General features: G+C 31.9%; 2 protein-coding genes across 2 annotated transcripts in view; one reads left to right on the forward strand and one right to left on the reverse strand.

Annotated features, from left to right (window-relative positions):
* Positions 1 to 214, reverse strand: part of LOC129907888 (uncharacterized) — a 25,764-nt gene extending 25,550 nt beyond the window's left edge. Inside the window, exon 1 of the mRNA XM_055984370.1 lies at positions 63 to 214. Within this exon, the coding sequence (XP_055840345.1) occupies positions 63 to 96 (34 nt within the window). The 5' untranslated portion in view covers positions 97 to 214. The remainder of the gene's footprint in view (positions 1 to 62) is intronic.
* LOC129907887 (caspase-14-like) overlaps positions 1 to 22,860 on the forward strand; it is a 23,241-nt gene extending 381 nt beyond the window's left edge. Inside the window, exons 2-4 of the mRNA XM_055984368.1 lie at positions 17,160 to 17,438; positions 17,496 to 17,631; positions 22,714 to 22,860. Coding sequence (XP_055840343.1) covers positions 17,160 to 17,438; positions 17,496 to 17,631; positions 22,714 to 22,786 — 488 coding nt within the window. The 3' untranslated portion in view covers positions 22,787 to 22,860. The remainder of the gene's footprint in view (positions 1 to 17,159; positions 17,439 to 17,495; positions 17,632 to 22,713) is intronic.
* The last annotated feature ends 3,964 nt before the right edge of the window (positions 22,861 to 26,824 follow it).

A 26,824-nucleotide genomic window follows, 5' to 3' on the forward strand; every position in this document is an offset into this window, starting at 1 on the left:
ACTACGTTGAAATATATATCTAACATTGAATAATGCACTTTGGATATGACAAAGTTACTTACGATTAAGAGATTGTCTAGCCGAATGTCGAAACATCGACTTTAATAACGTTATCAACGTTTTTCGGAAAGACTATCTAATATATCAAATTCTTGTCTCACAGTGTTTGTTACCAAACTCCTTCGAAACGGCTATACCGACTTTTATGAAACTTTTGTTTCATATTATTTGTTTGACTATCTGTGTTAAAATTTTAAGCATGAAAAGCTTTTAGCTTCAATTTATTAATTCTCAAATAAAAAAACTGGCAAATCGCATAAAATTTTTAAAACTTCTTTTTTTAAAAGGCGATGTTAAATTTAATGGAAATTTTGGATTGTTACCCACATTTCTTAAAAGATACATCATTTTACATTTTTTTGGTTATTTTTTATGGATAAGGCCCAATGTATACACTATCCATTAAGTTTAAAGACGTCATTAAAAAAAAAAAATTGTCAAATCGCATACGAATTTAAAACTTCCTATTTATATGGGGACTTTGAATTTAATGGAGAGTGGATAAATTGGGACTAAGTTTAGTTTTCAAAAAATGAAATTTATAACAATTCATATTTTTGCGTGAAATCCACAAAAATGTAGGAAATAAGTCAAGGAAAATATTGCAATCACACACGTGATTATTTTTATTTGTTTTTAATAATTTTTGATTTCATGTATTTTTTTGGTGTCCCGATTTGTCCCGACTTTTAAGACCTATTGTCCCGACATTAATAAAATTTTATCTGGAAGCCCTAGTCCAACCAAAAATTTTTTGAATTTGTTTTTCGAACGATATTTATGATATTTTTTTGTGCATATCCGGTAAGTCTAAGAATCAGCCAACATCTACTTTCATACCACTAAGTGGTTAGGGTGGTCCAACCAACATTTTAAAAAAAATTTTTTTTTACGATTTTGTGTGCGTCTGTGCATATCGGGTAGATCTGAGAATCTACCAAAATTTATTTTCATAAAAGTAAATGGTTCGCCGCAGCGTTTAAATTTCAATTTTTCTTCTTAGTTAGTAGAATTCCTTAACCAGAAGCGCACCCGGTTTTTGTTATTTTCGATTTTTTTAACTTGTTTGATTCTGTTAAAGGGAAAAATATTTTTAAAGTGGAGTTTAAATGAGCATAAGAAAGAGCAAGCCACCTACACCATTTATGAAACGAAAGCTTAAACAAAAAAAAAATAAACTAATTTTGACTGCGCATTTCATCAGTTCTATTGAAAAGTTTTATTATTTGTGGAAATAACATTTTCAAGATATAAATATATTAATTAGAACCGTTTTTTTTCCTATAATTGCTTGGTATATCCTTGTTTAGACTATGCATGTAAACACAAGAACAACGTTGCTTTCAATGATTGTTTGCGGTACGTTTATGGCATACCTAGGCACGTGAGCGTTTCTTGCTACAAAACTTCGATACTGCGAATGAGTCTGGATAACTTTTACAGCTTTAAGTCAGTTCTTAAACTTCATAGCATAATCCATAATGATTGTCCCGAGTATTTACATGAATATCTTTACTTTATGCAATCGCCAAGAGGCCTAAAATTAGTTTTACCACGATTTACACATACCATTGGAGAACAATCTTATTTTGTTAATGCAATTAGGTTGTGGAACAATCTTCCACACCAGCTGCAAAGAATAACATCGTCGCGGAGGGAGTTGCTCAAACACATGGCGGAAAGACCTTAAGATATATCTAATCATTTTTGAAGTTATACTTCTTATGGGACGGTGGGTATGAAAATTTGTTTTTTGACAAGAATGTCAAAGGGATTATGACGCGATCGCCATCTCCGACAAACGACAGCCCTGCTACCAAAGAATAACACCGAAACAGTCAATTAAATTGTAAAAATCTGTAATTCTTCTAAAATACACAGGAGGCAAGTTATTTTATTTATGTTCTCTTTTAACATAAACATTATTTCTCAAACATCGAATTTCACGGTTTTGACTTTTAAACGTCTAAAACTCCAGTAGCAGATTTTTTACATTTTTAGTTTGTATGTGTGACTTTTATAACTTCACAATATCTATCGATTCCAGTATCAATCATTTTTTTACCATTCTTTGTTAAGGAAATAGCATTTTGACCTTTTTTCAAATTTACCTCAGTTTCCCCTTCTTATATGTCAAATTTCTAAAAATCCTGAATATTAAAATTTTTAAATGTAATTTTCTCTGACATAATTTTTTTTTACACCTCTAACACTTACCATATAAGCAGGGTGGTGTGGTCGAAAAAACTCAAAAAATGAACTTTAAAGCGTGGCAACCCTATGGCTTGACAGGATGTCGCCAGGCAACTCATGTGCAAACTGTTTCTTTAGACACTACCCTTAGGAAAATATAGCTTTCAACTGGTATAAAGACGTGGATAGGTCGTCCTATGACGGGATTTTTTCCTTTAATATATTGAAATACCAAAATAAGTACCTTTTCAAAAAATCCCTCCGCGAAAACGGTAAGTTAAATTAAAAATTTGACAGATACGTGTCAAGTTAATTTATTTTTTCTAACTTATCACATATATTTATTTATTATGAATTATTTCTCAAATATAGAATTGGAGTGTCATGACTTAAAAAAGACTATATCTCGAGTTTTAGATTTTTTACATTTTTAATTTGTATGTGTGGCTTTCATATTTTTATAATATCTATCGATTCCAATTTCAATTTTATTTTTATCACGTTTTGTTGCCCTTTTTCTAAATTCACCTACTCAAACTTCAAATTTTAAAAAATCCTGAAAATTAAAATTTTTAAATTAAATTTCCTATGACATAATATTTTTTTTATAACTCTTAGGGTGCCATATAAGCAGGGTCGCTTATTCAAAAATTTGCAAAAATGAACTTTAAGGGCTGGCAACCCTATGCCTTGACAGGATATCGCTAGGCAACCCATGTGCAATTTATTTCCTTAGACACTAGCTTTCAGAAAATATAACTCTCAACTGGTGGGATTTCCTACTAGTAGTTTTTCAACTCATATGAATAGGCAAAATTAATATTATTTCATATTCTAAATACAGGAACTGATGCTCTGTCATTTCCTTTAAACCTGAAGACATCAATCTTGACAATGCGATCAATACAACTCAAGAAGCACATTATTTTATTTATAAACACCTATATTTGATGTTATGCCCCGATTTTCTTTTTTGGCAAAGATTTTCACACTCGAAAATAAGCAATAAAACAAAACAAAACAAAACAAAAATTAATAAAGGGGCCGCAATCTATAGATCCTTAGGATCTAGTGTCGAAGACAGCCAAGAGCTCCATAAATTTTGACTTCTATAGAATTAATATTATCATTCCACGTTAGAAATCTGTTGAAAACAATTCCAATTTTCCAATTGACAAATTCTAGTTCAGAGTCATCAAGTACAATAGGTGGAAAATATGAAACATCAAGGCAGAGGCGTACATTCAGCGGGTGGGTCACCGAATAAGAATCAATTTGGGGCTCTTTTTCATTTTTTTTTAAAGAAAATTTAAGTTTCTTTTTATTTTTGTTCACCTTATTCAACATTTTGTAGCTCTTATCGGTCAGTTTTATTTCAATTTGAAGTTTAATACGTGCTCTTCCGGTCCCTTGTGCCAATGGAGATGGGTTTAAAAACGACTTTCTTGAACATTTTCTGCCACTGATTATTTTGGAAAGTTACAGCTACAAAATAAGGATAATTTTTTCAAAATTTCTACATTGGCTTGAGCAAAACGGAAGTGGGCTTTTTGAATTACTCATAAGTTATGTGGTACAAAGTTATTTTTGGCGCATGAAATGAGCTTTTAACTAGTTATACTTTTGTGATTGAAATTTTTTGATTCCACCATAAAGTGTCCGCCAAAGTAGTAAGGTAAAAAACAACTTAAAAACAACGAAAACCACGTTGATTCAACTATTTTTCGGAATGATTCATTATACGTTGAAGACGAAAATTTTAAAATCAAAGTAGGTTAGGTTAGGTTAGGTAAATAGGGTAGTGCACAGCTAAGCTGCAGCACACACGGGGGCCTATTGGTCCATTGTGATTCCCTTTTATTTAAAAAATCGCATTGATGTTCCTAACTGTTCATCGGTTTAAAAAAACTGGCTCATTTACGAACCATCCTGTACTTTCAATGAATTTTCTCATGTTATCCATTGACACTTGCGCTAGATCGTCTAGTTCTCCTACGAACCTTTTTCCGAAGTAACGGAGTCGGTTTGTTTGGAGGTTTGGACAATCGCAGAGCAGGTGTTTAATGGACTCTATTTCCTCTTCATCTTGACAGCTTCTGCAGATATCAGGTGCAAATACACCCATTCTAATAGCCATTGTACCAATGGCACAATGACCCGTTAGTACACCTATCAAGATATTCTAATGTTCTTTTTACTCAGGTATAAAATATACCGAGTTCCTTTTTCGTTGATTTTAGGCCATACACATCTAGAGATAATACAATCGTCCCTAGTTTTCCAGGTGTTATTGATTTTTTCTTTAGTCATTAGGTCTATTTTCCTTTTGAGCACACCGATAGGGATATCTGGTCCCCTTACTAATTGGCTGCTGCTATCCTCTTTTGACGCTGACCCTAACCTAGCTAGTTCATCCACTATTTCATTCCCTTCTATATTGCTATGCCCAGGAACCCAGCAGAGTTTTACTTGGTTAGTGTAGCAAATGCTATTGATTTTCTTTCTGCAGTTTAAAGCCGCTTTGGATCATATCGTCTCACTGGCTAAAGCTTTGATAGCAGCCTGACTGTCCACAAAGAATGTTATCTCCGAGGAGATTAGTTTTTCTTTGTGAACCAATTCTGCCGCTTTTTCTATAGCAAAAATTTCAGCTTGAAACGCACTGCAATCGTCTGGGAGTCTATATGATTCTCTAATATTGAGAGGTTTACAGAACACCCCAGGTTCTGTTCCTGTTTCCATTTTTGAACCGTCAGTGTAGAAAGGGAATCCTTGTTCCCTGATAAGCGATTATTTGTTTTGGTATTAAAATGGAGAAATTTTTATTGAAATCTACTAAAGGTGGAATGTAATCTGTAGTCTCATTCAAACCCGGATCTGTGTCGTATCTTTGCATGATAGACCCATGACCATAAGTGTTTTGCCTCCAATAGCCCAATTCTTTTAATCATCCATTGGATGACTTGAGGTCGCATACCCCATCGTGCACCAAAGGTTATTTTGCATGTGTAGAAAGCGCATAGTGCTTTTTTCATTCTTTCCTCGGTGTTACGTTTCCATGTTAGATTGGAATCAAGGATTACTCCAAGATATTTAGCTTCTTTGGAAAGAGTCAGAGGAATATCACCAAGTTTAGGAGGATTAAAATCCCCTAGATTCCTTTTCTTCGTGAACAGAACTAGTTCCGTTTTTGTGGGGTTAACCCCAAGACCATTTCGGGCTGCCCATGAAGATATTTCTTTGAGTACGTGTTCCATAATATCTCCGACGGTGGTAAGAAACTTACCTGTTATCAGAACTACTATGTCATCAGCGTAAGCTACTATTTTAATACCTTGGTTTTTGAGTTTTGTGAGAATTTTGTTAATCACAAGGATCCAAAGGAGAGGCGAAAGAACCCCTCCTTGTGGCGTACCTCTTGTAACTGTTTTCTCTACCGTACTATTTCCCATTTGTGAGTTAATGATTCTGCCATTTAACATAGTATGAATCTAATCTACTATGACAGAATCTACTCCAATATCGACTAGACAGTATTTAATTGATTCTGTGTTAACGTTGTTAAACGCTCCTTCGTTATCTAAAAATGCTGCTAGTGTATGTTCTTTGTTTTCAAGACTTTTCTCAATATGCGAAACTACCTCATGCAGTGCAGTTTCCACTGACCTGCCTTTAAGGTAAGCGTGTTGGTAGTTGCATAAGTTGTTGGAATTGAGAAGTTCCCTAATATGCAGATCAATGATTCTCTCCAGTGTTTTAAGGAGGAACGAGGAGAGACTTATTGGTCTATAATCTTTTGCGGTTGAGTGTGTCGGTTTTCCTGCTTTTGGAATAAAGACCACTTTAACCTTTCTCCAACTCATAGGGACGTATCTAAGTTTAATACAACTAATGAAGATAACCCTAAGCCATGGTGTTATTACATTTAAAGCGTGTTGAAGAAGAGCTGGGATTATTTCATTTGGTCCCGCAGATTTGTAGGGTTTAAACGAGTTGATTGCCCAGATAATCTTCTGCTCTGTAATAAAATCTGTTCTATGTTTGATTCTTGGTTTGTGGATTCAAGCAAGTTTGATTGCGTGAATCCAGATTTATCAGGATTTTTACAGCCAGGAAAGTGTGTTTCCATAAAGAGTTCAAGTGTTTCTTGGCTCGAGTTCGACCATGATCCGTCAGAATGCTTAATGTAGCCCGGTGTCGTGGGGTTAAGAGCAAGGACTTTACCTCACTTGTGTTCTCAATAGATTAGCAGTGCCTAGCCCATGAATCTTTTTTAGCCTTCCTCAGTTCTTTGGTGTAAAGGTTAAGTTCGGCTCTATATGAATTCATGTCTTTCTCTAATTTGCTCATTTTTGCTCTATTGAAAAGTTTTCTGACCTCTGTTCTACGTTTCTTTAGCTCACTATTCCACCATGGTGGGTTAGTGGGTTTTGTGCAACGGGATAGGGGACAGTGTTTTTCAAAAGTTTTCATTTTAATAGTAAGGTTTTGGACAGTAGTATCGATGGCTGATGTATTTGAGAGCGTATTTTCTCTTGGTGGGTCGATACGCTCCTTCAGCCAATTTGTGTACTTTGTCCAATTTGTTCTAGTTGGGTTTCTATAAGGTTTGATATCTATTAAATTTCTGTCTAGGGTGAAGAGTATCCTAAAGTGATCCGAGAAGGATTCCTCCAATCTCCTATCGAAATTTGCTCATTTATGCTTATAAGAGTCAGATCTAGAATTTCTTCTCTGTTTTTGTTTCGAAATGTTGGGTGATTACCCCTATTGCATATCGTCATATTGGAACAAAGAATGTATTCAAAAATTGACTCACCTCTTTTATTGATATCATTACCACCCCATTGTGTATGATGGGCGTTGGCATCACATCCCATCACCAAAGGTGTTCCATTTACCGTGGAATAGTCCACAAGCTCCCGGACTGTTTTTGATGGTGGGTTCTCCTCTTCGTATGGCATGTACGTTGACGTTAATATGAAGTTGCCTTCCTTGTATTCAACGCTGATTGCCGCATTATCGTTGTTGCTGTACCTAGATAAAAAGAAAGCATTAATCGACATTTTCGTTAAAATACAACTTCTTACTTTACCTACTTCAGACGTGGAATGAAAAAGGTTGTAGTATTTTGACCTCAATCCATTTACCTGGTTCTTACAGATCCATGGTTCTTGGATCAAGGCCACATCCACGTTCTTTTGAGACATGACGAGCATTTGGTCGTGAGTCGCTGCTTTAGCGTGGTGCAAGTTGATTTGCACCACCAGCAGCTTTTGGCTCCCCTTTGCTATCATGCCTTCTTACCTTTACGGTGCCAATACCGTACTTCAACACGTCTCCTTTCGTTTTTAGCAGGAGGTCAGATTTCTCGTCAACCGCGAGAGGTCTTTCCCTACCCCGCTATCGGCCATCTTAGATTTGATGAGCTTCCACTCCCATACGGGTATTTCCGTGTTTTGTCCTTTTAGCAGTCTGATTATGTCCGCGTCCTCGTGAGTTGCAGGAGGTGGTATCCATACATTGATCTGCTGGCGAAGTGGTAGAGCTGTCACGGGAATGATTTAAAGAGACGCCCCTTCCCACAGTACGCCACATTTGGCGATTATGCTGGAAAGGAAATCTTTTGATTTCTGATCACCGCAGCAGACCACTTTAACTCCTTTTCGCCATCCAGCGCCATCGAAGGTATAGTTCGCAGGACCATCATTTTCGGGTAACGCCATCATCGCTTTAAGGATCTCGTTTTCCACAAGTAGCCAATGTTCCGTCGAGATTTTCCCATCAGGGTTGTCCCGACTTATTATGGCCACTTGTAGATCGATCGGGGTGGTGTCAAAGCTGCTGGTTTTCAATTTCTTGACACCTTCAGTTTCAGCTGCTTCCTCCGACCTGTCTCTTTTTGATGCTCTTTTGCTTCGTCCTTGTAGGGTTGCCTCCTTGTGCTTTTAGCAGTAGAGGCTAATATCTTACTGGCCGTCGCCTGATCAATATCTGCGCCATTGAGCATTAGAGTTAGAACCAGCCTGTTTACTTGCACTAAGAGTAGAAGGATCCTTGCTTTCTGTGGCTCTCACGAATCTCTTCGAATATCTGTAGCTCCTGCGGTTCCTCGATTCCTTGAGGTGTTCAGCAGACTTTAGCTTGATGTCTTCTTGACTCGGATCTACCAGTAGCTCATCCTCGGTTTGACTACCTATAGAAGGAGGTCCGTCCGAGTTATCCAGACCTGCGATCGTTAGCTGATCAAGGTCAGGAAGGAGGTCCACTGATAAAATGACAGCCTTTTGTCTTTTAAGCTCTTGCTTTTCGTTGTTTACATTTGTCACTGGCGACTTAGCTTCTTGCGAAGCCAAGCCCTCGCCGACAGCCGTGACTTCTGCCGACACTTGAGTGTATATCCCCACTCGATTTTCATTATCCTGTAAACTTTTATTGTCCATGATTATTATTAGATAAACATCCCTGCGTTTTTATTGGTTTTCTTGGTTGTAAGCCTCTGCAACTGGATTGCTGGAGAGTCAAACGTAAGCCCACCCGCCGCGACAAGGCGAAAACCTCGGGGGGTAAAATCAAAGCAGAACATCGTTATGGCTCATTCACACGACTGGCAAAATGACAATTTTTCTGTCAAATTGAAGACATTAAGTTTGTGTTTGTGTTTGATTGTTTTTTTTTGGTCAATTTGGTTTGTTTATGTAAATAAAAATTAAAACATAAATTTTTGTCCCGACGCGTCGTTAGTAAAAACTAAAAACTTGCATTCTTTAAAAGGTGTTGAATTGGTAAGCAATAGACGCAACATGATGGTTTTGTGCAGGCTTCTCTCTTCTCTTTGCATAACTCTTACTATGTAATCTGCATTAGTTTTAAGGTTTTGAGTATATATGGGTGTTTACCAGACTCTACATAGATTGCATAGTTCGGAGTTGACGTCGGCAATCTAAACAGGCGTAAATAAATTCATATTTTCAATTTGAATTGAATTTAAATTTGCTATTATACAATATTAATTGAACTTATATATTTAGATATCTCATATCCTTAATTTGTTTTCAATTTTATTAATTAAAGTAACATTTTTGGCTCAATTCTGTAAAATTAGCTTACCTCTATTTTATAAGATTTTATATCTTACAGATTGTAGGCAATCACGAAAAATGAAATAAATAAAATAGTGTTTTTAATTACCGACGTTTGAAAAAAAGCTCATCAAAATCAGAGCTGTTCGGCCGGGTTCCCTAATAATTTGCTTTAGTTACTTCACTAAGTGAGATTAATCTTTTTTACACATCGTCGCCCGAGAGTTGTTTTGTCGTAAACGCCAAAATGCACTTTTTTATACTGGATATGTAGTAATAGGTTTTAGAACGTTCTCTTTTCATTTCTGTTATCAGATTTGTCCTATCGTTTACCGTTACTGAGATAATTAGTGTGCATTTTGTCGTATATCCACAAAATAAGCATCGGATTAGCGTTGGTTTGTCGTAAGCGCCAACTTTTGGCGTTTACGACAAAAATTCTATGTATTTTTCAGCTTTTTTTTCTTCAGTATTGGTTTGTCGTACGTCGTACAAAACAGATACGGTAGAAATTTCGAACTTGTTTTGTCTAAGGTAAATGACCCAAATAGAATATAAACAAATATAATAAACCTACTAGAAAAGTATTTATTGAAAATAAGGACTTCATGTGCTATAAGGACAATGAATTTAAAAACCGTCGGTCGCGGGCGCCGCTTCGTTCAAGCGCGTTGTCTTGAGCGAAGTGAAAAAAGGTCGCAGTTTTATTTTTTTATTGTTGTACACTTATTGATCTTGTCACTTCGTTCGCGCTCGCTGTCTTCAACGAAGTAAAGTGAAAAAAAGGTTGCTGTTTTATTGTTGTATACTTATTGATCTTGTATCGAACACACAAGATCAACAACTCGACTGTCGTGGGCGCCGAGCCCGTGGCGCCTCTTCGTTCACGCGCGTTGTCGTGAACGAAGCGAAAAAGGGTTGCTGTGAGTTTTGTTATTGCACCCGCTCGCAAAAAACACCTGCTGGTCGAAAATTATTTTTTTAAGCCGCCATTGTTCTTCGCTAAATTTGCGTTACCTATTGTTTTACAAATTGATGATACTGATGATACTTTTACAGTATTTTATAAAGCGAGCGGTAGAAAAGTGGAATATAAAAGCTCATCAATATTTAAAACATATAAAAAGTCTACCATAGCAACTTCTGTAAATTTGTTCAGCCAATGTCTTCAAATTACTAAAAAATCTAACTCGATAACTAAGGATAAGATTATTGATATTAAAAGCCTTTTCATATTTATGCCTAAATCAGACCAAGAATATTATGAAGCGTTATTCAAATCAAAAAATAAGAATAAATTCTTTAGTTTGATATTTATTTAATTTACTTTTATTTATGACCATATATTAATTTATTAATTTAACCAAACTTGGTTTATTTTTATTTTATGTCTTTCATATTTCATAGACATAGGATGACTTCTATTTTTTGTTAAGACATTTTTTAAATTTTTTTTTTATGTTTATGGTCATATTTTTTGGTTTTTCTTTATTTTTAATCTATTTATTTTAATAATTGAGCCTCTAATTCAAACCAATACTACTTCTATGTAATAAGAAACTATTTTTTAAATGTTTAATTAATAAATAAAAACGAACTGTGAAAATTTTTTAATTTATTTTTTAGTATTGGAATGTCGTACGTGCGCCTACTTTGTCGTACGTGTATGGGATGGAAAAAAAGTTGATTTTGGTGGCGTTTACGACAAACTGATTTTGGATAAAAACCTTGATAATTTGAAAACTAAAATAGATGTGACAATTTTGACAACATAAATATGAAGAAGATATCGCACAAAATATTCTATAAAAAATTGAAAAAAATCTATCGGCCAGTTTTTTTTTTATAAAAGATCAAACCTTAAAATGCGATTTCCCAAAATTCCAAAATTGGCGTATACGACAAAACAATTCTCAGGCGACGACATTTAACTTTCTTTTACGTAAGTCGCAACACCACCACCACCACGATCTAATCTATCAGAGCGAAAAAGATTATAGCCCTTGAGAGAATACATGGTAGGTATAATTTACATCAAGCGAGAACCATGTTTCTAAACCACAGATGGCGTCGATTACAGATAATTCGAAAAAATATATAAATTCTTCGATTTTCCATTAACGCGCTGGCTAAAATTCAAACCATTGTTCGTAAAATACCACCACTGCACTTACACCTAGCTGGGGAGCTCACATTCATTTCACTCAAATCTGTCTGTATCAATTCAATAATCGCATGGTGCCAGCAACATACTCATAAACATAAAAACATTAAAATGACTTCTTTTATATAAATAATATTTACAGACAAATCTACCAATCAATACAAAATTGATGTTAAAAAATACACAAATTCTTCTGAAATCACATCTAATTAAAAAACTTGATAAAAAATACAGTCACTCGCGAAATTATTGGGCCAAATCTTTGTCTTGAGTTAAATGTCGAAAAAAATCAAGAAGGAATATATAAAATATTTAGAAAAATGCATTATTGTAAATATAATTATTGGGCCAAAAGTCAAAAATCGAGTTTGGGCAATTTAACTTTTAATTCAGCACTTTATTGAATGACTCTTTTATATTAAACAGTTTTTAGACCTCTCCATAAAGTTTACACCAGGTTTTACGAGCTAAATAATTGATTTTATTCGATTTTCCTTATTGTACAATATTCCATGTATTTGTAAAAATAACGGTTAATTTCTGAATGTTAAGCCTAAATGTAAGCCACAATTAAACTACAAAACAAAGTTTATCGGAAAAAAATAGCTTAATAGGTTACATCTATTAGCTATCAGTATATTATTGTAAATATTTGTTTTTTTTTTATTTGCATTTGGCCCAATATTTATGTGAGTGACTGTAAATGGAATCCGTTTATGTCTGTTAAAATCAAACTGAAATTTCATTACAATAAGAATTTACATCCTAAAAAAGTTAAGTGTGTCTGCTAAGAATGAAAAGATTTCTCATTAATTATATGTGTGCAATTGTGCATTGGGGTGTGTCAAAATACTAAAGTATGGAATTTTCAAATGTAATAACTTTTAAAAGTTGCATGGCTTATCAAAATTAAATCCTCCGCTTACAATTTCATTTTAATTAATATCTTTGGCTCGCTCAAAATAGATATAGGAAGAAATCGAAGAAATTTGGATTTTTAGAGATTTTTTAAATATACACAAGCCCAAAAAATTAAGGGAACAAAAATTAGGATTTTTTAGTGATTTTCGATAAGGTGTATCTCAGTAAAAAATGATCGCATAATGACAAATCAAAAAGCATGTGAAAGCTACATTTGTCTTGTTTTAGGATTTTACAACTAAATATTTTATTTCTAACGGTAAAAAAGGTTAATCGTTGGAACTGTTCAAAAACCAACATTTTCAATTTTTTTTTTTTGTTTTTACTTTTCTCATAAAAAAGTGGGAAATTTTTTTGTGATAAAATGATAGTAATTTTTAGAAAGGCAATTTATTTGGCTTCAAGATTATTTTTGTTTCAAACTTCTACGATTTTTTTAGACTACAATATCAGTCCTCGAACCAAAAACCATACTTTTGACTTTGACTATCAATATCCCAACAACGGATCACTCCACAGAAAATCTAATAGCCCAGTCATTTTAGTCATTTTTAAGCCCAATCTGCGGAAAAATTCCTACTGGGCTGAATTTTGGTATACAGCTTAATGACGGCTTTGTTATGAAGATGTGAAAAATCGACATTGATATCGTGTCCGCGTTAAGAGTTATAGGGGTCAAAAGGTCACAAAAACTGGTTTTTCACGATTTTCAGCAAAACGGTAAGTCTTATCAAAAAATTTTCAATGCAAGAATTGTAGACCAGATTATTATATATAAAAAGTGTCATGACACTTTTTTTCCTAAGACCCACCGTTTCTTAGGTATAACGATTCAAAAAGTTGAAGTTTAGTTGTAATCGTCATAATCCTATTCCTGAAAAAAAAAACTCCTAACTGAAAAGTTCCTGAAATTTCATTATTTTTTTAGCTTGAATTTCGTTCCTCAACTGTTAAGAATATGGGGAAACCAAAAAAAAATGAAAATTTTCGCAATTTTTCCGATTGGGGTCCTTCTCCCGAAACCATTTCCCTGGGAATTTTTGTTTAGAATATGTCTGAAAATATACAGGGTGTGCAATAGAGAATGGACAACCCTAAAACGGCTTATAGCTACACTTATGATTGTTCTAAAAACAGATAGAAAAAAGTTCTATCGCAACCAGTTCATAAAATATGGACTTTTTTTCGTTCAGTGTATTTTAAATTTTATCATCTTATGTTTTCGTTCACTACAACCACGAATGAATGAATTTTATTTATTTCTTTTTTTTATAATTTTCTACAATAATTGGATGAGTACATAAACACTTTAAAAATTTCATAGCTATTGCACATTTGTGTAAAAAAAATTTTGAAATCTGTTTTTTGATGCAAAATGTAAAAAAAGTATTTTATGAAAAATTTTAAACACCTGTGGTATAAAATAAATCTATAGAAACCTAGGTGGCCATCTTTCTTAAAAATATTCTCCTTATACCATATAGACCAAAAATTAATTTGCAAAGTTTCAGACTTATTCATCAAACAGTTTTTCTGTTGTGAGAGTTTGAACTTTTGAGATAATTTAAAACACCACATTTTTGCAGCTGAAAATGACTTACTTCTAATGACTTTTTTATGAGCAAAATCAAATTCTTTTGAGTTTATTTGAACATTTTATTAATAAATACCTTTTAAATTTTAGATAAACCAAAGAAAAATCCAAAATTTTCAAAAAAAAAAAAAGAAAAAATATCCAAAAACGGTATGATTTTTTTTTCAAAATTTAAATTTTTTTGAAAACTTTTAGTTTTCTTTGGTTTATCTAAAATTTAAAAAGTATTTATTAATAAAAATGTTCAAATAAATTAGTTAAGCGGGTGAGATGGCGCGGCGGTAGAGATGGCGTACTACAGGATGTCCCAAAAGTAATGGATCAAACGAAATATGTTTATAAGCCAACTTAAGGGCTCTCAGAATTTGGTAACTTGTTCATCCCAAATCCTTACGGTTTTCTATTAAATGCATTTTTTGTGAAATTTCGAAAAATCCCTACTTTGCAACAGTATTTTGCTTCCTCCGTCCACAATTGATTTTTGTTTTTTAATTATTCTTTCACTTTCACATTGTCCAATAATAAGAAACAATAAATGGATCAAAATATTGTTTATTTTAAACGCCATTTTCCAGCCAATTAACTAACAGTTACAAGTTTTTAAAAAACTTAATTTCTTACATTTATTTCAGAGCAACACACCGAAAAAATTTGTATGGTGTGGGACAGGTTTCTTATTTTAAAAACTTGTCACGATATTGCAGTTTTCAAAAAGATAAAAAAGTTTCGAAAGTTGAAGTTATATAGAAAAATATTTCAATTTTATAAGGCTTTTTCAGAGCAAAAATACAAACAAAAATAGAGGCTTTTGTTCAAAGAAAAATAAACAAACAACAGCTCGAGAAAATGTGTTTATTTTTGTTTAATTTTTGCTCTGAAAAACCCTTTTTTGTTTTATTAAAATTGAAATATTTTTTAAAATAATAAACTTGTCTCACACCATACAAATTTTTTTTCGGTGTGTGGCTCTGAAATAAATGTAAGAAATTGAGTTTTTTTTAAAACTTGTAACTGTTAGTTAATTGGCAGGAAAATGGCGTATTTTGATCCATTTATTGTTTCTTATTATTGGACAATGTTTTAGTGAAAGAATAATAAAAAACAAAAATCAATTCTGGACGGAGGAAGCAAAATACTGTTGCAAAGTAGGGATTTTTCGAAATTTCACGAAGAATGTATTTAATAGAAAACCGTAAGGATTTGGGATGAAGAAGTTACCAAATTCTGAGAGCCCTTAAGTTGGCTTATCAACATATTTCGTTTGATCCATTACTTTTGGGACACCCTGTATATCTTGTACATTTATTGCTCTTAAATATATGAAAAATATTTTTAGCTTTCTTTAAATATTTTAAATCGAAGAAGCCAGTATTAGTTTCTTTAACTGTGATACAAAAAATTAAAAAAAATTTCAAAGTAAATCATGTGATGATTTTTTTTTTCGATTTTTTTTTTTTTTTGATCTTTTTTTGTTCCAATATTTTGTGAGTCGTTAGGATCTTAGGTGCCCTTGATACACTAATACATACAATAGAGTATAAGGTATGCATTGCATGTGAAATGTGAGCTCTTGTTCTATCTGCTTTTTATGGGTGCTTACGAATAGGAGTTATGCGAAAAAAAGGTGAGATGGCGCAGTTTTTTGCGGGTGAAATGGCGCAGTTCGTACTAGAATTTTTTACTTGAGTTTAGTTTCAGCATGTGCTATATCACCCTCAAAATATTTTTTTAAGTAATTCAGCCAAGCTCAAATGTTCATTAAAACACACAAATTAGAATGAGGTAGTGTAAGTGAACTTTTTAAACGTTTGCTTTGACATAATTAGTATCTATTGCTTCGTTGGTATACAAAACATTCTTTTAACTTAAACAAACAGGTAAAAACTAAATAGCTTCAAATTTAAAGGAAAATCAATTCTTACGGAAACATTTTTATAAAAAAGACGACTAGTTTTTTTCTAGTATATGGCATGCGCATTGGTGATTGACTCCTGCACATCGTTCAATCATTTGTGCAATGAATATGGCAATTGAAACCTAAAACAAACTTATGCACCATCTCACCTACCAGGGTATGCCATCTCACCCACCCTAGAGGGGGAGATGGTTTTTTTAAGCTTTTTTGCTTTATTAATTTAAAAATATAATTTAAAAATATAAACTTCTGTAAAACATAATAATACGTTGGATATTGAATATACATAGAACATTTTTGCGTTGTTAGAAATATGAAATGTGGTTTACTTTTAAAAATATGCCAAAAACAAAAAAGGTGTGCCATCTCACCCGCTTTTACCCTAAATGCGGAAATCCACTTAATTTAATACACTGAGGGAAAAAACAACGTAAAAACAACGAAAACCACGTTGATTCAACTATTTTTCGGAATGATTTTGCGTTGAAGACGAAAATTTTTAAATCGAAGTAGAACATCGTTAGTTTAAAGTGGTTTACCGTTATGAAACATCTTTAAATCAAAGTTGTTTAGACTTGAAAAAGCGTCAATTTATTAATAAAAAAGAAAAAATGGGCAGCCGCTGGGGATCGAACCTACAACTCTTGGGTTACTAGGCGAATGCTTTACCAACGTGCTATCTCACTGTTGAAAATTAGAGTGATAAAATGCAACAAAAGCTGAAGTCCGACAAAACTAAAAAAATTTCTTACGTTGTTTCAATTTTATTTTGAAGAAGTTTCATGTTAATTTTTTCAACATTAAATCAACGTTGAATATTTTACATTTTACGTTGCGTTTCCCTCAGTGTACAGATTCCATTTGATTTAGTATGTCTTTTTTCTCCGTGTAAAAAAAATAACAAGAAATATATTAGTCCAGTCAAATTGTATTTTTAAGGAGTATGTAACTTTACAAAAATAAAGCAGCCGAAAAACAATAACTTTATGAGTACCTACAGAAAGAAATTTTCATTTTAAATGCAGTTTTACTGGGCTATACGTAGTTTGAAAAAAGTTTCTGATAACAGCTGCGTTCCTTTGGGAACATTATCTACATAAAACTTCTTTGAACTACTTTTGCTATATTGAAAAAGTAGTCCAAAGGAGCTTTAAGTACTAAGCAGTAGAAAAATATTCCCAAAGGAACACAGCTAACATGTATGTTTCTTGTTGCTTAAATTTTTCACAGTATCGAAATTTGATTTCACCAATTATGAATCAATATTATTGATTTACATGTCCCATGGTGATACCGAAAACACAATTTCCTGCAAGGATGGAAAATTTAATTTTTTGGAAGAATCCAAAAAGATTTTTAGAGAAAATTCAACTCTCAACAAAAAACCAAAATTTATAACAGTTCAAGCATGTAAGGGTTCATTTGATGCGGATTTTTATGCGTACGATGACAAGAAAGATCTTTCTGACGATTCTCATATAACCGCTATATTGATGAGTTCTTTTGAAGGTAGGTTATTTAATTAAAACAAAAATCTACCAATATAATAATTATTATTATTTTCAGGTTTCGTTTCAAGACTAGGTGATGATAACGGATCATATTTTATTGAAGTTTTTACTGAGATGTTGAGAACATCGTGGAACAAAAAACCTTTCTTACAAATTCTCAAAGATGTCAGCAAAGAGTTCAACGTTTCGCGGTAAGCTTACACTCATATTTTAATAGTGAGCTGCTGGCTAAGCAAGTCAATCGTGTAACTTTAAGATATTGGGTGATATGCGAAATGTTTCATCTCAGTCTCAAATCTCATTATTTTTTCTTTTGCTAGCATTTGTATGCAAAATTGATTTGAGATCACAATGGCTGAATATTTAAACATTTTTGATCCCTGAGTCAACAAAATAATATAAAATCATTTTTAGGTTTATACCCTTATCCAAGTTGAGACCTTAACTAATAATAAAATTATTTTCTTAAAAATAGTTAATATTTGGTAATTTTTCTATAGTACCAGACGGAATGATGTTCTTCTACGATTTGTTGATTACTGAAATTGCTGAAATAATAATAATAGTAATTTTATAATAATTTTAACTACATCCTCAGAAATAATTATAAAGGTAGTTGATTTGATTTGTTTTTAGATATTTAAAGGATATAAATTTTTTAAATTTTTTGCACAAATAAGAAAAAAGCAAACGTTAAACTTAATTATTGAAACAATTATTTTTTGCGTTTCTGGTGCGAAATAATTATAAAGGCACAGCTGATTTTCACGTTTAAAGATTAAAATGTAATCAAAAGTAAGCAAAATAGTTGGAAAATGAATTTAAACCCAGGAAAAATAGATTTTTTCAGGGAAAAAATGTAACAGGCTGATTTTTGGTATACAGCTTGGTGTTAGAGTGGTTTAAAATCTGTGAAAAGTTCTGAAGTTTCCTATGTCCGCTAGTCCCATTATAAGAGGTCAAAGGTCACAACATTTTTTTATTTTAAAAACGGTAGATTTTAGACAAAAATTATGTTCTGCAAATTTTAGCTGATGTTATTTAACAAAAAATTGTCATACAAAGTTTTCTTGTATCTTCAAACTCGCGTATTTTTTTTGTTACGGTAGATGACCCTACCCTATTCAATATGCGATGATTTGCTTCCACCAATTGCTAAAGAAGAGAGGAACTCCTATAGTAAAGATTGGATCATAGTCCTGATAAGGGAGTGCAGTATGCATGCTTGTCATTGCACGACGCCCATGCTAGCTCGTCGGTGTCGTGGGAACTTGCACTGTTAGGTACTTTTTTACATGTCTGAAATATTATTATTTAACCGAACAAACTATTTAAAAATTATGTAGGTATATGCCCAATGCCCACGAAATTCTTAGTGATAATTCAAAATTAAGGGAGAAACATAGTCGTAGTTTGTTTCTCTTTGGCTGTTTCTCTTTTTTTTCGTTTTGGTTTACTTTCTTTTTCTATCAATTCAACTCAACTTGAATCATATCGATACGCATGTATGGAGTTGAAACTTTTCAAAAGAGAAACTCAAAACACACAGGCGCGAAAGTTTTACCGTTTATTTTTTTATCTCTCTCCAAAATTCCTTCGCGTCTCTAGAGCATGTCAATTTTAGGGCCGTGGTTTCATAATATATCGTTTTTTTTTTCCTTGCAGATTTTCTTATAGAAATTGTTTGCTTCGATATAGTATTTTTTAATGGCTGGATAGTTAAATTTTTGGAATACTCTTAGCCATCCAAATGATTTTTTTCTAGCCTTTTCACATTCCATATCATACCACTCCTTCTTCGTTTTCTGTATTGAAGTATTTGATTTTCTAAAAATCGGATATAAAGATTTATTTAAGTGTTCAATATCCCCTACATTAAACTCAGCTTGCTCGTGAAGATTTCGATTTAAGTTCTGCCGATACACAGTTGACTTATTTTCCTTCCAAATTAGTTTAGGAGGCAGACTACTGTGATTGGCATGTGATCAGAAAAAGGCACGCTCAAAATTTCAAAATCATGAATAATTGGCATTCATTCGCCACTTGCTAGACAAAAGTCTACAACTGGAACTGATACACCTTGCTGCCCCACAAAGGTAACTTCACCATTTTAATCAAAATCACTCACACCATTCAAGATATGGAGTCCAAATGACTCACACACTTCTAAAGCGGCCCATAGACAAGACACTTGTGTGCACACTTGTGCGCACATTCGTGTGTACACCGCACCACAGACGGCACACCGATCATGACACCGACACAAAAAAATCAAAAAGTTTTGATTTTGTGGCTACGGTGCACAGTGTGGTAATTCGCTCATTTAGCGGAATTAAATTAATAGCGCTTACAAATTTAACTTTTTGAGAATTCTTTTTTTGCAAGATTAATTATAAATATATCAATAATGAAATATAATAACAATTATTTAAATATCTCGTCAAATTTTGTATGTACAGAGCTCTGAAAGTACAAGTTTTTTCCCTTTCGTGGACTTATTTTTAAAATTACTCACAAAAAAAACCATTTACCATTTCTTTTTTATAATATTATTAAAAAATAAGTAAAATAATGAGTTGAAGTACGATTAATAACATATTTACACACATTTTTGATTTACAGAGCTCTAAAAATACCTACACGTTTTTGGCACTTTGATAGACCCTCTTAAAAAATTAATTTCGCACTGAAAAAAAAACTTTTCATTCATTTTTGTTGGTACTATTTATTACTATTACATACGAAAATGAAATAGAAATAATTTTGTATGCAAAATTAACCAATTTTTTGATAAACGGAGTTCTGAAACTACATGATAAAGGTTAACTGGAAACATTGGGTTTTTTGCAGGACTCATCAAATTCTTTTTTGTTTTATCTAACGATGGTCTGCTATCATAATATGAGAAATTAATTTGATCTTAGACTATTTACAGTAGTCTTAAATTCTCAATGAGTCGGGAAAAGTATGTGAATTTCAAGCTTCCACAGTTTCGACCGATTTTAGCCCATATTTCACTGAATCTTTAACAAAGCGTTCTTATAGTTGCCATAAATAAATTTATTCTATCTTCAGAAAGCAACACATTGTCTGAGCCACGAATTATAAACACTGAAACACACTTTATCCGATATAATCTTTTTTTATTCCCTGGTAAATTCCTCTTTTAATTTTTCAAATTACTTAGTTCTTTTTTTCTCTGACTCTAAATTTTGGATTTGAACACCCTGTATTTCTGTTATAACTATTTATAAATGAAATTCACTAGCCTATTGTTTTTTAAACACCTTGTGAAATAAAAAAAATTCTTAAATTTATAACATAGCTAACCAAATCCTAAGAAATTATTCAATTTTGACGGTAGGTCATCTTTTTTTTGTTGAATAGTCACTTAGAAAAATCAAAAAAATATATATTATAACATAATTGGGGTTCCAAATTTTAGTGATTCTTGATAAATAATAAATCAAGCTTTGCATTAAATATTGTCTCTTAGCGGAATAACGCGGAATAACTAAAGTTTTGCTCTAAAAAAGGTACAAAAATCGAAAAAACACATTTTTTTAACTTCAATCACCAAAACGAAAAGGTGAAACACCCTGTGAAATAAAAAATTACTGATTTAATTATACCTTGATATTAAGGAAATATAAAAAAAATAAAACTTTTATTTAAACACACCAAACGCACTAGAAAAAAATAAGAGCAAAGTAATCTTTTCCACCAAATAAACAGAATAAAAATCGCCAACTGCAACTTCAAAGCTGTTTTTTTTTTGTTTTTCATGATCCCCACCGCTTTAAGAAAAACCGGTTTTGGCATCAAACAATACAAGTCATTTTTCGAATTAAATTCCGCTAAATTCGCGAAATCCCACACTGTGCGGTGGTGTGCACACAAGTGTGGTGTCTATGGGCTGCTTAATAGCTTAATTTTTCTCGGATTTATAGCTGTATCTTCTGATTTTTTTACTTTACCCGCGAACATATTTTCATTAACTGTTTCCCTCCCAATTTTTGCATTTAAATCGCCTATAACACTGGCCAACACATACAAATTTTCCATATCGTTGTTTATCATTTCTTATTAAATTTACGGTGCTGATTCCGAAAACAACATTAGTTTTCTTTTAGCAGCTCTAGTTCTTAAGTTATTCATACATGAAAAGGCATAGAAATTTATACAAATTTTTTTTTTGTTAAATTTTTTTTTTTATGTAAACATTTTTTTTTGTATTTTTATTTTACTTACTGAACCGAAATACAATACATTCAAAATAAAATTTTTCCAGCAAAACTTTAAAAAGGCTTGTAATAAAAAAATCAAAAAAAAAGTAGTATCAAATCAAATCAAAAATCTAAAAAAAAAACTAGAGCTCCTAGCAACCTGTGTGATTTTTAATCTTTGTGAGCCCAAATGCAACAGGTTTGACAAAAAATGTTCTGGAAAATCTTAACAAACATTTAAAATAAGCATAACTTTAAAATTAGAACGAAATCATCCCCAAAATGTGGAAAACTTAAATATTTTAAAAAATAGAGCTCCTAGAAATAAATTAATGTGATTTTTAGGTTTCTGACTCTTAATACATTAGGTTTAACATACATTTTTCTGGAAAGTTCGAATAAACGCTCAAAATAAGGAAAACTGAAAAATTAGTATTAGTAATATTTCGTGCGAAAAATTGTTGAAATCACGTTTCTTCTTCGCTTTGGATTTACCAAAACCAATAATTGTTTTTTGTCAATTGAGTTACATCAGTCGGACCACCTTCCCAAAATCAAGCCTCCTACATTTTCTGGTAAGTACACTCAATATAATACATACCAAACTCCATAGATACATTATTTGGCGTGTTTTTAACTTCCAATGCCACTACTCCCCAGGGGCGGACCACCAAAGTATTTTGTTGTCATCCGATCTACGTATATGTACTAAGTTTTGATTCAATACGATAGCTGGAAGTGGGTCAAAATTTAGTTCCAAGATTTTATTACATTATTGTTAGTAAGTTAGTTAGCTAGTTAGTTAGTTAGTTTAGTTAGTTATAAGGTAGTTACAAGTGACGATAATAGTTAGTTACAAGTGAAGCTAATAAAAGGGTATTAAAAATAAGTGGTTTGTTATGTGAGAACACCCAAAGAGCTACAGCGCACCGAGAGTGTTTTTATTTAATTGGATAGTAAAATTTAACAAATAGACTTAGTAATTTAACAAAAGACTTAGAAATTTAATTTTGAAAGAGACAACATCTTTTTTATTTTTTTTTTCAGCCATGAATCCGCTGGAACTATTCAAATTCGACCAAATGTTTGTGATGACATTTCCAACTTCATTCTTAATTAAGCGATCAAAATCCTGTCAATGGTTAATAACTGTAATTTATCTTAAGAACAAAATTATAAAGCACATTAAACTTAGTTTAAAGCCTTCTTTCTTTCTTTTTACCGCATATTTAAAGGTGAGTATTTACACTATTTTCAGAAAAAGCCAGTAATACGTACCTACAACAAAAAAAAAGTTTTGAAAATGAAAATCAGTTTACTTTTTTCAGCAATTACGGGTGATTGAGGTTCGTCAAGATAGCACCCTCACCCCCAAATTTCCAAAATCTGAGTATGCAGGAATTTGTTGTTAATTAGTTGCTCTAACACAGATGTGGGTGCTATCTTGACGTCAAGATAGCACCCACACCTGTGTTACCAATTTTGAGGGACAAGGGGTGGAGCAACAAACAAACAATAGCAAGTATTCCTGCATACTTAGATTTTGGAAATTTCAAAGATCTTTTTGTAGTGTAAAAGTTGTCAATATTTTGAAGTTAATTTATATTTAGTTTAAGTGTTAATACAAATGTACATAAGTACAGGAATTTTCTAAAAAAAAAAAAAACTACACACTTACTGTTATGAATGATACCTTTATTCTATTTTTACATTAAGTTATTTCAATCATTTGTTTCGAAATAATCCATATCAAAGTCAAAGTTAAAAAAACACATTGAATGCTATTAAATTTCAAAACAAAATTGACAGAAGATAAAGTAAACTGCATCAATGTATTCCTTGACAATCACTAAAATTCGTAATAGACCCACATTTAGCGAAAACCCAATTTAAACAAACAATAAAATAAACATCTCACTTCCAAATTAAATAAGATGCACGACTGATCGCGCGAGTTTTCTCTTAGAGTTCAAGGTCAAGTAGCTAGAGTTTTTAGTATTTTTTACATAAAAATTTAGCAAATGTAATTATTTTTGGTAAAAACAAAAAAAAAATGAGATGCACGACTGGGTCACACGAACGGCGGCGTTTATCATTGGCGACTCTCCAGAGAGGTTTTTGGAATTAATGTTTGTAAAGGTACTTGCCATATACCGGTTTTATTAAAAATGAAATTTCTCCAAAACGGCTCCAAAGATTTTTTTTTAAATTCAAATGTAAGTTATAAGACAAAAGTAAATTATAAGACAAGGTCTCTCTTCTTATGAAAAAAAAAAATTTAATCATTATTAACGGTACCTGCCATAGAATCGTTTTTTTTTTAATCCGATTTTCTCCGAAACTACTAATTCGATTTCAAAAACTTTTTTTTAAAGCATTTATATAATTTTAATACAAGCCAAAAAAAAATCGATTTTTTTTTTTTTGAAAAGAACTGGGTTTCAATCCAGGACTACCTACCAAGGTTTCCCAGACTTAAAAAAATAAATTTCTTAAATTCCTTAAATTAAATTCTTAGGAAATAAAATCTCTTTTTATTTAAACTTTTGAAGATTACTTATCAGCTTAGGTTCGGTTTTGGTAAACTTCCATATAAAAAGATTCCATATACTTACCCTAGTAAGTAGAAGTAACACCCTGTGTTTATTTTTATTTCTTTTCCATTTAGATAATTTTTTGTATTGTTGTTTAATTTGTTTCATTGTTGTTTCATATGTACATTTTTTTAATCGGACGGATTAATAAAGTGTATCAAAAGTCTGAACCCAATCCATCACACTGAGCTACGGGATACAGCATAATTATGCTGTACGTTTGCAAGATTTATTTCATCGAACGCGCCCGCTTATTTGACAGTTGTCATTTGTTTCGTATCAATCATCAAAATTAACTTCATAAAAGTTAAATGCCTAATTAGATTCGCGTTTCGTTTTGTCTATCAATAATAATTAAAGATCACTTAAAAATAAAGAATCCCCACGTTCGTTGTGGGGCCGATTTGAGATGTTTTGAGGAAAATAAAAAAAAAGCATAACCTATACTGGATATATTTGGAGTGTTTTAAATTGGCATTGGATTGGAAGTGATTGTTTTGTGTCGTTTTAGTTTCATTTATGTTTAAATTGGTATTTAAAAGAAGTTTCTATTCCCTAGGTGTTAGGTGCAATTTTATTGTTTTTTTAATTGAATGATTTCAGCAGAGCGAAGCATCAGTGTAAAAAACAACAACAACATCAACCCCATTTTATATACGAAGTATTCGAGTTTTTTGTTTGTGGATAAATAAGTGTACTGCCCATAATCTCGTAAAGGCCCTAACTACACTTTTCTTACTTCTGAGTTATAGAGGGAAACAGTAAATCTAATATCGCAATTTGCATATAAAAATAAAAAAAATCAAAAGTAAATTTTCAATTTTCTGACTTATTTGAAGACCTAGGTTAAAAATATAAATGAGAATAAATCAGAGACAATGCCCTAACACCAATTATGTAAAAAAATCAAAATCGAAAATTTTGTAGTTAGGGCCTTTACGAGATTATGGGCAGTGTAGGAGTACATACTTTTTGACGTGATAACGTCTTATAAATCGATGAACCATGGCAGCCACCACAAAAAAGTGACGCCATTTTGTAGCGTTACACTCTCGCACTTTCGCAGTGCGGCAAAAAATTTCAATTCAAAATTAAAAATAAACTATTAGAGATACAAAAATCTTCTAAGCTTATTTGAAAGATAATAACCTAAAGCTTAATGCAAATGAAAGATTTTTAAAAATTCCGTCATTTAATAGGGTAAACAGGGGTACAACGGAAAGATGCAATTTGGGCTAAAATCTAAACGCGTAGTCGTAGAGAGTTGATTCTTTTTGCTATAGATAAAGGAGACTGATTTAAGGATAACTGCATTTAAAAAAAAAAATCTAAAAAATTCTGGAACTCCGCTATAACGTTTTGTTTGAACGTTGATCAGGTGTTGTGGGTATGACAAAATGTTGATTATGGGTAAGGATTCACTCAGTCCAGGAATATATGCTATATATATATCGTGATCAAAAAATCTATTCATCTATAGCATATATTCCTGGACTGAGTGAATCCTTAGCAAAAAAGTGCGAATACTTTGTACCTGAAATAAAAACTGCTATGAGACCAAATTACAAAGTATCTCATTTTTCCGCAAATACAAAATCAAAGATTGAGAAAACTAATAAAAGTGGAGTAGTTTATTCTATTCCATGTAATGATTGCCCAAAAATATATATTGGTGAAACAATACAAAAATTGGGTTCTCGGATCAATCAGCATAAAAATGAATGCAGAAAAGTCATCGAAGGTTCATCCAACAAAAATATTGCCGCTCTAGCTGAACATACAAAACAAAATGGCCATTCTTTTAAATTTGATGAAACTAAAATTTTAAAATCTGAAAAACAAAAATGTAAATTATAAGTGCATGAAGTCAATCAAATTATGAAACATGAAGAATTTGTTTGTAATTTTAAAACAGATAAAAAGACTACAGTAATACTTATCATAACTAAATAGTTAATTCTTAAAATTAGGTAAATATTAATTTGTTAAATAATCACTTTGTTTGTACTCAGTAATTTTTGCTTGTTTTTGATTCTTAATTAAAAATTAAAAATCAAAAATATAAAATTAAAATCAATCATATTCATAATATATAAATGTTTTAGCCGAAAAAACAATTTGTATGTTATAACAAAATATATTATAATAGGTAATTTATTATTTTATTGTATATGTTAATAATATATTAAAAAACGCTTATTGTATTTAAATATTTTAGCCCTGAAGATGAGGTTACCTCGAAATATATTGGCAAATTAAAAAATAAAAATGGCGTTGTTATTGAAAATAAAAGGAAGTAATACAACCACAAAATATAAAAATAAATGTTTTTTTTTTGTTTTTTTTTTTATGAAATTTCATCGAGTTTAAAAAATTCTAGCTCTTTTTGTAGATGTCTCATAGACTTGATCTATATATATATATATTGAGCTGAAACAATAAGCTTTCAGGTGGTATAAAATTTATTATAGTTTGTTGTATCAAAAAAATGAGTTTTTGGGTGAACTGATTTTTTCACTTTTTTCATAAGAAATGATTGTTTTCAATAAATTATTTTAATGCTT

The sequence above is a fragment of the Episyrphus balteatus genome, chromosome 1 (assembly GCF_945859705.1).
Source record: "Episyrphus balteatus chromosome 1, idEpiBalt1.1, whole genome shotgun sequence".
Classification (NCBI taxonomy): domain Eukaryota; kingdom Metazoa; phylum Arthropoda; class Insecta; order Diptera; family Syrphidae; genus Episyrphus; species Episyrphus balteatus.